Below are 14,387 nucleotides of genomic sequence, written 5' to 3'. Positions count from 1 at the left end.
AATATTTTAAACTTGAGTAAGAATCAACTCAGGATATTGTGGCACATGTTCCATGTAGGATCTAGGACTGTATTGAGCATAGTTTTCAGATATGAATGTGTGAAGATTTCCTGCTCCATGTATTTCCAATACACACTTGAAAATATTTCCTTATATCCTTTTTCCACTATTCTCACATTTATTGTCAGTCACATCTCTAAAAAAAATAACTGGATGGTGGTTAGATTCCTGATATTATTTACGGAGTAATATGGTCAAGTCAACATCGAGAACGGTAACGCCAAAACTAATGTCTAATCCTCAACAGCTATGAGAAGCAATTTTATCATACACACTGTTCACAAACAGCATGAAACTTTCTCCTCCTTTTTTGCTTTAGTTATTTTTCAGGTAGGGTCTTGTGTTTTTGCCCAGGGCCAGCCACAGACCTCTACCCTCCTACCTATGCCTCCTGAGTAGCTAGAACAGGTGCTTGCCGCTATGCCTGGTATCTTTGTTGAAATGGGGTCTTGCTAACTTTTTTGTCTAGAATTAGCTTTGAACAACTATGCTCCCAATCTCCACCTCCCAAGTACATGGGATTACAGGTGTGAGCCACTGAGATCAGCTTGTTGTATGCCTTTTTAAAGCCAAGATAAAGACCTCTGGAGACACCAATTGCCTTGTACTAGTCTAGCTCAGACAACAGCAAGTACATCAGAATGATTTCATTTTAACATGAATGCAGACCTTAGACCTAATTAGTTTTGTTAAAGTATTTTAGGTGATGAAGTGCTTTTGGGTGGATTGCTGAATCCCCTCTTCTTTTCTAGCACTATTGGTGTTCTTGGTTCTTTGGAGTTAGAAGCTGCCATGTTAAAACATGTAGTGTTGTTGCAGACAGTGACCTGACTCTTCAGATGCTTGACTCACATATGTTCCTACTCCTGATGACATTTATTAAATCACGAGTAGCTCGTCCTTTCACTTCACTTCATTCTTGTACTAGGTCAGGCTTTATCTCATTCTCCTATGAAACAGGACTCTTTCAGAATACTTTCATTTAGGCTGTGCCTAGATTCCTGTCAGAATTCCTGCTGAAGAGGGCTTGTACACCTTACTGTAGCCATGTGAGAAAAGAGGTGATTTATTTGAGTTATTTAGCTATCATCTGTAGTACTAGCAATCTCACTATCAAGAGCTTGACTACTTTGGATACCACATATTTTTAAAGATCGCTATTGCTATATAGTACCTAATCTGATATCTAAATTTAATGTAAGATTATAGATAGCTAATATATTATTTCTGTTAAGTGACAAAATGACATAAATTTATGAATTCTTGGAAAATGGTTCTTGTGTGTGCTGTGTGGCCATGAAACACTTTCCCTTCTTGTGTTTCTCTTTTTTTTTAATTTTTCTTTTATTCATATGTGCATACACTGTTTGAGTCATTTCTCCCCCCTTCCCCCTGCCCCCTCCTTTTCCCCCACCCCCTTCCCTCTCTCCCTACCCCCTCGCTACCAGGCAGAAACTATTCTGCCCTTATCTCTAATTTTGTTGAAGAGAGAGTATAAGCAATAATAGGAAGGACCAAGGATTTTTGCTAGTTGAGATAAGAATAGCTATACAGGGAGTTGACTTGCATTGATTTCCTGTGCATGTGTGTTACCTTCTAAGTTAATTCTTATTTTTTTTAATTCTTATTGTTTTATTATTCATATGTGCATACAATGCTTGGGTCATTTCTCCCCCCTGCCCCCACCCCCTCCCTTACCACCCACTCCGCCCTCTCCCTCTCCCCCCCACCCCTTTGATACCCAGCAGAAACTATTTTGCCCTTATCTCTAATTTTGTTGAAGAGAGAGTATAAGCAATAATAGGAAGGACCAAGGGTTTTTGCTAGTTGAGATAAGGATAGCTATACAGGGAGTTGACTCACATTAATTTCCTGTGCATGTGTGTTACCTTCTAGGTTAATTCTTTTTGATCTAACCTTTTCTCTAGCTCCTGGTCCACTTCTCCTATTGGCCTCAGTTGCTTTTAAGGTATCTGCTTTAGTTTCTCTGCATTGAGGGCAACAAATGCTAGCTAATTTTTTAGGTGTCTTACCTATCTTCATATCTCCCTTGTGTGCACTTGCTTTGATCTTGTGATCAAAGTTCAATCTCCTTGTTGTGTTTGCCCTTGATCTAATGTCCGCATATGAGGGAGAACATACGATTTTTGGTCTTTTGGGCCAGGCTAACCTCACTCAGAATGATGTTCTACAATTCCATCCATTTACCAGCGAATGATAACATTTCATTCTTCTTCATGGCTGCATAAAATTCCATTGTGTATAAATACCACATTTTCTTAATCCATTCGTCAGTAGTGGGGCATTTTGGCTGTTTCCATAGCTTGGCTATTGTGACTAGTGCTGCAATAAACATGGGTGTGCAGGTGCCTCTGGAGTCACCTGTGTCACAGTCTTTTGGGTATATCCCCAAGAGTGATATTGCTGGATCAAATGGTAGATCAATGTTTAGCTTTTTAAGTAGCCTCCAAATTTTTTTCCAGAGTGGTTGTACTAGTTTACATTCCCACCAACAGTGTAAGAGGGTTCCTTTTTCCCCTGCATCCTCGCCAACACCTGTTATTGGTGGGGTTGCTGATGATGGCTATTCTAACAGGGGTGAGGTGGAATCTTAGTGTGGTTTTAATTTGCATTTCCTTTATTGCAAGAGATGGTGAGCATTTTTTCATGTGTGTTTTGGCCATTTGAATTTCTTTTGAGAATGTTCTGTTTAGTTCACTTGCCCATTTCTTTATTGGTTCATTAGTTTTGGGAGAATTTCGTTGTTTAAGTTCCCTATATATTCTGGTTATCAGTCCTTTGTCTGATGTATAGCTGGCAAATATTTTCTCCCACTCTGTGGGTATTCTCTTCAGTTTAGAGACCATTTATTTTGATGAACAGAAGCTTTTTAGTTTTATGAAGTCCCATTTATCTATGCTATCTCTTAGTTGCTGTGCTGCTGGGGTTCCGTTGAGAAAGTTCTTACCTATACCTACTAACTCCAGAGTATTTCCTACTCTTTCCTGTACCAACTTTAGAGTTTGTGGTCTGATACTAAGATCCTTGATCCATTTTGAGTTAATATTGGTATAGGATGATATACATGGATCTAGTTTCAGTTTTTTGCAGATTGCTAACCAGTTTTCCCAGCAGTTTTTGTTGAAGAGGCTGTCTTTTCTCCATCGTATATTTTTAGCGCCTTTGTCAAAGACAAGTTGGTTATAGTTGTGTGGCTTCATATCCGGGTCCTGTATTCTGTTCCACTGGTCTTCATGTCTGTTTTTGTGCCAGTACCATGCTGTTTTTATTGTTAATGCTTTGTAATATAGTTTGAAGTCAGGTATTGTGATACCTCCTGCATTGTTCTTTTGACTGAGTATTGCCTTGGCTATTTGTGGCCTCTTGTGTTTCCATATAAATTTAACGGTAGATTTTTCGATCTCTTTAATGAATGTCATTGGAATTTTGATGGGAATTGCATTAAACATGTAGATTACTTTTGGGAGTATAGACATTTTTACTATGTTGAGTCTACCAATCCATGAGCATGGGAGATCTCTCCACTTTCTATAGTCTTCCTCAATCTCTTTCTTCAGAAGTTTGTAGTTTTCCTTGTAGAGGTCATTCACATCCTTTGTTAAGTTTACACCTAGGTATTTAATTTTTTTTGAGGCTATTGTAAATGGAATTGTTTTCATATATTCTTTCTCCATTTGTTCATTATTAGTGTATAGAAATGGTATTGATTTTTCTATGTTGATTTTATATCCTGCTACCTTGCTATAGCTATTGATGGTGTCTAGGAGCTTTTGAGTAGAGTTTTCTGGGTCTTTAAGGTATAGGATCATGTCGTCTGCAAATAAGGATATTTTGACAGTTTCCTTACCTATTTGTATTCTTTTTATTCCTTCTTCTTGCCTAATTGCTCTGGCTAGGAATTCCAGTACTATGTTGAATAGGAGTGGAGATAGTGGGCATCCTTGTCTGGTTCCTGATTTTAGAGGGAATGGTTTTAATTTTTCTCCGTTAAGTATAATGCTGGCTGTAGGTTTGTCATATATAGCTTTTATAATGTTGAGGAACTTTCCTTCTATTCCTAGTTTTCTTAGAGCTTTTATCATGAAATGGTGTTGGATCTTATCAAAGGTTTTTTCTGCATCTATTGAGATGATCAGATAGTTTTTGTCTTTGCTTCTGTTAATGTGGTTTATTACGTTTATTGATTTTCATATGTTGAACCACCCCTGCATTCCTGGGATGAAGCCTACTTGGTCGTGGTGAATAATTTTTTTGATGTGTTGTTGAATTCGGTTTGCCATTATTTTGCTGAGGATTTTTGCATCAATGTTCATTAACGAGATTGGCCTTAGTTCTCCTTTTTGGAAGTGTCTTTGCCTGGTTTTGGGATAAGTGTAATACTGGCTTCATAAAATGTGTTTGGCAGTTTTCCTTCCCTTTCTATTTCATGGAACAGTTTAAGGAGGGTTGGTATCAGTTCTTCTTTAAAGGTCTGATAGAATTCAGCAGAGAATCTGTCAGGTCCTGGACTTTTCTTTTTAGGGAGACTCTTGATTGCTGCTTCAATTTCATTTTGTGTTATAGATCTATTCAGGTGATTAATATCCTCTTGGTTCAGTTTTGGATGATCATATGTATCTAGAAATCTGTCCGTTTCTTTAAGATTTTCGAATTTATTTGAATATAGGTTCTCGAAGTAGTCTCTGATGATTTCCTTGACTTCCATGGTGTTTGTTGTTATCTCCCCTTTTACATTCCTAATTTTACTAATTTGGGTTTTTTCTCTCATTTTAATCAGGTTTGCCAGGGGTCTGTCAATCTTGTTTATTTTTTCAAAGAACCAACTTTTTGTTTCATTAATTCTTTGTATGGTGTTTTTGGTTTCTATTTCATTGATTTCAGCTCTTATTTTTATTATTTCTCTCCTATTTGTTTTGGGATTTGCTTGTTTTTGGTTTTTCTAGGAGTTTGAGATGTATCATTAGGTCATTGATTTGAGGTCTTATGTTTCTCTTTTTATTGATCTCTCACTTAGGCTACCGAGGACAAAAGGGAGAGAGAGGCGAACCTGGAATCGGACTGCCAGGGAGTCCAGGTCTTCCTGGGTCTTCAGGTAATAGTGGTATTTTCTCAAAACAAGCAAGTGTCACTAAACAGAAACCTTCTTCCCCCTGGTTTTATATGTCCAGTTGAATGATCTGTTTTGGTTAGATGAAGGGAAACAGGGCCACATATGATCTGCATCCTGATGGGATCTTTTATTTCATTAGCTCTGGGTTTGCCGGGCTCACCAGGTGCCCCAGGGCCCCAAGGCCCCCCAGGACCCAGTGGAAGATGTAAGCCCGAAGAGTGTGTCTATCCTGTGTCTCATGTCCATCAGCAGACAGGTAGAAAATGAACACACCTGAGGAAGACCTGGTTCCTGGTGGTATTTCCTTGCCAGTGGAGCTCTCTCAATGCTGTCAGCTTCTCAAGATTTGTGAGCTGCTTTTCTTTTCTTCTTTTCTTAGTGTGTGTAGGTCAGACAGTAAAAGCAACAATTTAATCCTATTCCTATAGTAATTACAAATCACTACTTTCAGATTTTTCCCAAATTTATTCCATATGTTTTGCTTTATCATTGTTATGATTTTTTATTCAGAATTTTATGTGAAATATGCAAGCAAATCTTGCCATTGGTTCTTCAAAAAGAAATTATATCATATGATTTGGTAGTCTGACAGTGATGAACACTCTGTGGATTCCTCAGCACGTGGTTGGCCTTTGGTTCCTGAATTTGAAGTTTCAGACTATGACTGCTAAAAATGAGGTCAACTTTTTTGAGACATTGCATTACCCCTGTTGACTATTTTTTGATAGCATTTTACAACAGGAATTCTTACACCAAACTACATTGATCCTACTTATGCAGAAAACTAGATAGGCAATAAGAACTTACTTTATAACTTACGATTTGGAAAAATACAAGGAGACTTTTTTTTTTCATAAGGAAGTCCCCAAACTCGCCATAGCCAACAGAAATGATTGTGTTAATTCTTTATAATGACCTCAACTCAAAGCAATCAGCATTGGCATGAATACCTATTGCATGACAAAAGAACAAATCACAATTCATTGTTCCACAAGAAAAGCCTAACATTCTGCAGTCCTTCACTGAGTTTCTCATCTGGAGAACAGAAAGCTGCTTTCCCTAAGAAGTGCTTGGTGGTGAAGGCACCAAGCTGTATTTTGTACTCTGGAAACTTCCCTAGCCTAGCAAGACCTTTGGGTCCCTGTTTGCATTATTCTTCTGGCCTTGCGATCATCATACTTAAAAACTGGCCATCAGCAAAGGACAGGATTTGTAGCAACTGGAAAAGAAACCTACGTGCCCTAGAAGATGAGTGTGTGGTGTCAGCAAGTGCAGTTGAGAGGGTGAGGTCAGATGTTCTTAGGAGAATGTTTTCTTAGAAGCTGGGGCACCAGACCTCACAAAAGAGTTAATACTTGATTCAAGTATGTGTGCTCTGAAAGGAAACCAAAATCTAGTGCTCATCAACCGAATTACTAAATGGCACTTTTATTGCCTACATTATTTTGAGAAACTTTTGGTGGAAAGACAACTGATTTTCTAGAATGCTGGCCTTGAGAATGCTGTTGAAATCTAGCTGGTGGGTGGCACAGATGCTGGGAGCACACCACCAGAGCCCTCTCATCACAGAATTCAGGACTTCACACCTCTTCAAGGAGCAGTGCAGATTCCAATTTGGCAAACACAGGATAGGATGATTGCTTTGTCTGTTAATTGAAAAAATGAGTTTAGAAAAGCAAGCCCACTGAAGTTGAAAAAAGCTATGAACAGAGTTGTGTGTGGAGAGCATGCCTAAATTAAGGCAGAGTTTGTTTAAACGCACCCATGATTTGAACTGGTTTTCATTATAAATGATGACTGCTGGTCAGGTACGATCTACAGGGCTGTGCATACATACAACCTTTGTTACTTCACATTGAATTTTGCTGTATATTTCAAATCCAAGTTTATTTATTTTCCAAGGATGTTTTATTTATTTTAAGTGTTCTTAAATTGATTTTTTTCATTTTCTTTCCTGTGCAATACCTACAATGGTGCTGTGTTTTAAATTTACACAATTAGAATCTACATATGTGTTTTGCATATGTGTTTCTTAGTAAAATAATTCATACAAAATTGTGTATATAGATTTAAAATTTGGTGCTATGTGTATATCTTGAACTTTTAATTTGTTGAGTTTTCTGAATGCTTACAACTTATCTGACACATTTACTTGAATTTGTCACAAAGCTAAATATTTTATATGTTTTCAAAGACTATTATTCCATAATAATCAATATTTTGCTTATCCTTTTGCCTCTTGGCTAATTCAAAATTTTTTATTTTATCATTTCAATGTTTTCATTTGCTGATGGTGATCAGTATTTTTTTAGGTGATCTTTTCATATATATATATATGCCATTCATTTTCTTGTTTTCTAAATTCTGTTCAATTTAATTCTACAGACTATGTCAGCATCATTTCTTACGAATTGTATAGTTAGGAAGCCTTTTTTCTAAATTTCATGAGTGCTTGACTGGTTTACTACTGTTTCAAGTGATTTGAGGAAGGTAGGGAGTAAAATATGATGCATATTACAAAGTAGAACTGTCACAATGATTAAAGCCTACTTTGTAACCAGAACATCTGATGACATCTGACGTAATTAGAGAAACAGGGCAGTGTCCACCTGGTACAAGCCCTGACCCCACTGTTAACCATTCACCTTCCACTGCTTTTCCTGCCTCAGCTAAATTCACGTGATGTGCAACAAAGGTCCAGCTAACACAACATCAAATGAAGTACACATTTGTCAGGTGCTCAATTCCTTTAATAAAAAGGAAGTGGATAATTTGGATCCCAAAGTAGCATGGGAAACTTTCCCCTAAATAACTTGCTGGTTGCCAGTTCTCTTCTACCATTTTGTTTTCATTCCAAAATATTTGTTTACATCCACATAGATGTCATCAGGGGAGAATTATTAAATTTCTCTCATATGCACTTTAGATGACATAAGTTTTAAGTGCAAAATAATTATGGGCCGTGATTATAATTAATATTAAAACTCTTTTCCTTCTACAAATATATTTGAATTCTGGTCTTAAATTTTATCCCAAGATTAGCTACCACTTTTAAATAGAAATCCTCCTATGTAAAGGATAAGGTCTGGTTTCAAGTAATGCTTATGGCCTTTGAATTTAAAGGAAAAAGGCAGAAAACCTCGCACACTTACTTGTTCATTGTCTCTCCAGCTGAAAATGTTATTACTTCTAACCATAACAGAAACATAACCAGTCTTAATTTTTTAAACTTCTCACTTGATCAAAGTAATTCACTAATGATTTTAACTTCATATGCTTATTTTCTGTATTTCATGACATTGTTGAAATTTTTTTAAATCTTAGCCACTTCCAGAGCTTAAGTAATTATTTTAAGAAATGTTGCCTGTAAGAGTTGTCATTTGATGTTCACCTCATAAAGGAATTTTTATGAATATGTTTCAGGCACTAAATAAGATTTAGGCTTTCCATAGTAGCTCTCATTGCTTGGGAACCTATGATATACCTCCTTTTGTCTCACAGAAGTACAAAAGTCAGAAAAGTTTAGTAGACAACTAAATTAGAACTTTGCCCTTGCACTTTTTTTTTACTTTTGTAAATAATTTTTGTTAAATTATGTTTTTTGATCAATTTGTGCTTTTCCTAATTTTAAGTATCTTTGAGAAGCAGACACAATAATGTTTGGTTTGTTGACTGCTTCAATTTTATTTCTTCAGTGTGTTTATGATACCTAGGCAACATGCAAATTTATTATTTGTAATTTTGCTTGCATACTACCCTAATATTTTAGTGATTTAAATGAAGATGCGTAAGTAATCATCCTAACTTTCAGACAAGACAGATGGTCTTTTGACAGATAAGCAAAAAGCATTTAACTTATCACAAGAAGTAGACTATTTATAAAATTATATAATGTCTAAACTCCATATTATTAAAGATAAATTTTTGCAATTAGATTTGTATTATGTCTATATTTTTCTAGAACTATATCACTATTTACAAAAGTAAGATGAGAACTATGTTGTTCCAAATACCATTTTTTGCTAACATTGGTATTAATACCTGAGATTCAAGTTGTCTCAATAAATCCTCAGAATAATTTTGCAGATTAGTCCCTTGCTCTTGGTCTTAAATTATTTTTCACACTTGCCTGTGTGTCTGTACCCAACTTCTTAAGACTCACAAGTGTTTGCTGTCCTGGTTTCTCAGTCTCATTTCTCAATACTTTAGATTACTATTTAGTGTATACCTCTTCTCTCACAATGATTACCCAGACTTCTAAGAGGAGGAAATGCAGAAATGAATTCAATTAGTATCTTTTATGCCTATGTACTTCAAAGTAATTTAGTTAATTGAATTGTGTTCATTTAGTAGTTGGCTGGCAAAAGTAGCATTAATTACATTAAATTTGTCCAACTACTAGAAGAAATTTCCTTCAAGAAATAGGACAAATGGTTATTTTCACTTTTATTTTCTGATACAGCTGGAGCTATAAATCCAAACATTTCACTCGACAAAATCATGCCAGAAAAATTGATCAGTTTGGTTATATTGAACACAGTACTAAGTAAACAGAGAGAAAACTCATTCAAAACAGTACGCCCAGCAAGAAAAAACTTACCTGAAAGATAACACGAGCTTATAGGACCAAAGCTTAGTGTAATAAAATCTAAATGCAAAACAATTTTAACTGAATCCAATAGTGAGTGATATATGACACAATCCAAGGAGTTAGTTACTTTCTTCATGAGTTGGTCAACAGTAAATAATAATAAAGTAGGAGGTTTCACTAAACTTAAGGGTAGTATGTAAGATTAAACAGAAATGTGTGTGTTGCTTGACCACAATAAGCTTATGGTTATAAAGATAATATTTTGCAACTTTTTATTTTGCTGTGTCATTTAAAGTATATTTTAAGTCTATATATTTTTTGTGTATTCACCTATTTAAATCAGATTGTATTATGGCATATTTTACAACTATTTATTTTTAAAATAACATTCAAGATGTACTTTATCCCATTTTGTTTGTTCTCTTTCTTACCTCATCAAACTATTTAAGGTTTAACTTCTATGCTCCTGTTAAGTGGAACAGCACTAGTTTTATTCTAAACTGAATGGATATAATGCTCTGAGGTCTTGATTCCTATGTGTTCATTTTGCATAATGAGCTTGTTGCCTATCTCAGCAATAAAAGAATTGAACCTAAATCAAGGAATTCTAAGATGCAATTGTTAACACCATATCTACCCATCACATCAGCTCCATTCTACTAGGTCTACAATGAAGCTCCAAAACCATTCTCCTACCAAGGTTAAGCCCCACAGGCATCCAGGAAACCTGTAACTGGTCTACTGCAAGGATACATGTACACCATGCTGGTAATTGGTTTTGTCATGTGAATTGTTGCTCAACTTGTAATAATTAAGTTTATAGCCTATATCCCTGGTAGCTCATTTAAAAAAAAAAAACTAGTATAACAATTTCAGATAAGAATGTTAAACAGAAACAAAAATCAGAGTGGACAATCCCTTGGGACTTTAGTCTCCCAGTGATGGCCTCTATAAAAGTCATTCAAGAGTCCAGGCTCTAGTGGTCCCTGCATGAGATAAGAAATCTTACAATATTCTCGTAAGGTCTTAAATCATTAGTGATAACAGAATAAGTACTAAGTACTTCAGTGAAACGTAGCATGTTTTCTTAACAGAAGTTAATTACATCAGAACATGCCAGTAGATTTATGTTTGTTTAGACAGGGTGATGACTTACATAATTCTTAACTATTCTTATCTTATATTCCTTTATGATAAATTAACTAGGTGTTCTCTAAGGAATGCTTTTGTCTTTTCACACACAAAATTTCAACTTGGAGGCCAAATAAAATCAATCAAAATAAGCTTAAATAAACAAATATTTCACATCTCAAAATAAAATTCCTAGGAACCAATTTCCTTTGTTCTCACTCCAGTTACAGATAACTTGGAGTCAAGAGCAAGGTATGAAGGCATGTTAAACAGAAACATGAATTGCCACTTATTAAGACTAAAATTATCAGTCAGCATCTTCTTCCTGATAACCAGATCTACCAAATGTGTTACATTTCCTTCATTAATCCTCATAATATCCTTTGAGCATGAATATTTGTAGACAGTATCACAGTTAGCCAATTTATACTCAATACTTACTGAGCCACATGCACTCATCACAATACTGCCATGTCCAATATCACAAGCTCACAAAAAACCAACTACACAATTCAAAGGTATTTATTTCACCATATGAAAAACGGTCTGCACTTATCAAACACAAAAAATACTTTTTTAAAGATTTAAAGTTATTCAGATATATTGCCCATTTGTAAACATCAAGATAACTGGTTTGCTAATTTTTTCTTCTTAATACTATTTTTTCATTCCTTTTGCCAGGGTTAGAAGCACATATTTAAAAGAAATTTTCTTGGTATTTAGAATGATTTAATGCATATCTAATTACTTTCCACCTATACTGTTTTATTTTTAAACTCAGAGATTTTATACCTCAGAAACACTATTAGAGCTAAAAAATTAAACAATACAATCATAGATGATCTTCTAAAGCAGGGAATTACATTAAGCTCATTTCAGGACACAAATAAATCAGATCTCACTAATGATGTTTAAGAATAGCAATACTGATCAAGCCAGCTATAAATAGAAAGTATTTCAAGTCAGTCACCTAATTTTATATGATCACTCATTCATACTCTTCTGCTATACAGAAGATGGTCACCCAAAACCGTGCTACTAAATCTGTGCTCAGACTAGGAAGTGATTTCCGTAGTTCTTAACCAACCTGTATATTTGAGATGAAAATCCTATCATACTGCCGTAGAAGCATTAACTAGAAATAAATCAGACATAATTTGCTCCTGATTAATATGTCATTTCTAACCAACTTTAATCACGTAAACATTTCTCTCTTGGAAAGTTCTCTATGACACTTTATCCAACATTTTAAAATATCACAAAGAGGATTTGGAGACTTTATTTTTCCAGAGAGACATACTTGGTTTAATTCAATGTCTATTAGCTGCCATGCATGGGGAGGATTTGCTAGGCACTTTTCTTTGCAATTTCTTAATCAAGAATCCAGTGCTTCTATTCTATTCTATTTAACTGAAATTTATAATGGATTGTTCCCACAATTTGGAATGTGCTAGGTTTGCATAATCCATTTGTAAGTAGTTGTTCCCAATGTTACTTACTGTCTTCTGTGGAGCTTGATATATATCAGGTTTGTAAAACAGTTGAGTGAACTGTTCTTTGAAATTTTATTTTTTTAAAGTTTATTATGAATGTGATATTATAAAACTGAGAAACATGTTTATTTGATTATCAAATTTTTCTTTTGTTGTATTTGATTATGTCACACTAGTTAAAATAAAAGCACTTTGTGAAAAGATCATTTCCTTGCACTTTTTTTAAATGATGTATCTTGGTTCCTGAGAAATTATACTGTTTTTATAAAGATTGCCATAGGAAGCCATAGCAGATGCCTGTTCCCAAAAGTTATCTTCCAAACAGGAGGAAGAACATCCTTTTAGTCTGTGTAAATTATACTGATAGATGTGGCCAAGTTGGAGCCTTTCTCCATAAACACAGTTTGTGCTATAAGCAGTTCTAAAGAAGTTCAAATTACAGATTACATGATTGCTTTAACCAAGCAACTCAGACTAGAATTTTAAAATGTATAGAAAATACACATGTGAAAAAATTGGTAACAAAAATGGTATTAGTGTTTGCTTTCCCCAACTTGAGAAAAGTGAGTTCCATAAACTAAAAATGTTAGTGACACTGAACTCCTGTTTTATGTCATTCCCATGCACTGTGCCATAGTGAGCACAGTAAGTTTGACTGACAGTTCAAGAACATATTGATGAAGTAGGAAACTAATGTGATTATGTTAATGGTGATTAAGTACTTGAGTGGTCTGGAAATATCTTATAGTTAAGAATACAGTGCTTTATAAAGGGAGAAACAGACTCTAATATAATAATAGTGGGGGACCTCAGCATCCCACTCTCCTCATTGGACAGATCAAACAGGAAATCAACAAAGAAACATCTGAACCATACCACAGTACAAATGGACCTAACAGATGTTTACACAACACTCCACCTAACAGCAGCAGAATGTACACCTTCTCATCAGCAAACAGAACATCATTCCCCAGGACAGTTCATATGTTAGGCCACAAATCAAAACTCAATGAATTTTTAAAACTGAACTAGTATCATGTATCTTCTCAGACCACCACAGATAAAGGCCACAAGTCAACATGACAAGAATAGAAAAAAATGCAAACATAAAGACTTTGACTAACATGCTCCTAGATGAACAACTAGAAATGGAAGAAGTTAAAATGGAAAGGAAAATTCTGTAGATACTAATGAAAATGACAAGATAACATACCCAAATCTGTAGGATACACAAAAGAGGTATTGAAAAAGGAAGATGAATTTTTATATGGAGCTTATTTCAAATAACCTAGCAATACACCCCAAGGACTTAGAAAAGAAAGAACAAACCAAACCCTAAATTAGTAGAAAGAATAAAAATCAGAGCATAAATAAAATTGAAATTAAAAAATACAAAATATTAATAGGACAAAAGTTTTATTAAAAAAAGATAATTGTCACAAAATTGGCAAACTGTCACAGCTGGACGAATCAAGAAAAGCAAGAAGATCCAAATAAAGTAGGAGATGAAAAGGAGACATAATAATTGACACTACAGAAATACAAAAGATCATAAGAAACTGGTATGAGAAATTATATACCAGAAAAACTGGAAAACCTAGCAGAAATCAATAATTTCCTGAACAAATACAGCCTACCAAAATTGAATCAAGAATAAAAAATATAAAGTCAATACTGCATATCAAGATTGAAACAGTAATTGAAAATCACCTGAGGTGGGCAAGATGGCTGAACTGAGTGAGATACCCAGCACTTGCCTCTTCCCCCACAGAGAACTACAGCAACAGGGGCGGAGCTGCACCCTGAGGTGAGTGACCATGCAAGAATGCTGGAATTCAACAATAGAGAAATAGAAACCTGGTAAAATCTGGAGCCCTGCAATAGCTACATAGCAAGAGCAACAAAATATCCTGTCACCAGCCATTGGGCTCCACAGCTGGGGAGAAATCTCCCCTCCACTAGGGGAAAGGTGAAAGAGAGA

The 14,387-nt window shown here is 35.2% G+C and overlaps 1 protein-coding gene across 4 annotated transcripts in view; it reads left to right on the top strand.

The window, feature by feature from the left end:
* Col19a1 (collagen type XIX alpha 1 chain) overlaps positions 1-12,612 on the top strand; it is a 336,038-nt gene extending 323,426 nt beyond the window's left edge. For 3 of the 4 annotated variants that reach the window (XM_074080460.1, XM_074080453.1, XM_074080468.1), the window contains exons 48-49: positions 5,096-5,173; positions 5,331-12,612. In XM_074080460.1, the coding sequence (XP_073936561.1) occupies positions 5,096-5,173; positions 5,331-5,458 (206 nt within the window). In that variant the 3' untranslated portion in view covers positions 5,459-12,612. The remainder of the gene's footprint in view (positions 1-5,095; positions 5,174-5,330) is intronic. The other variant, XR_012449953.1, reaches the window with a different exon arrangement.
* Positions 12,613-14,387: the final 1,775 nt, after the last annotated feature.

This window comes from Castor canadensis, chromosome 1 (genome assembly GCF_047511655.1).
Source record: "Castor canadensis chromosome 1, mCasCan1.hap1v2, whole genome shotgun sequence".
NCBI classification, from domain to species: domain Eukaryota; kingdom Metazoa; phylum Chordata; class Mammalia; order Rodentia; family Castoridae; genus Castor; species Castor canadensis.
The sequence above is the reverse complement of the archived record's forward strand: the minus strand, read 5'-3'. Positions and strand labels throughout refer to the sequence as shown.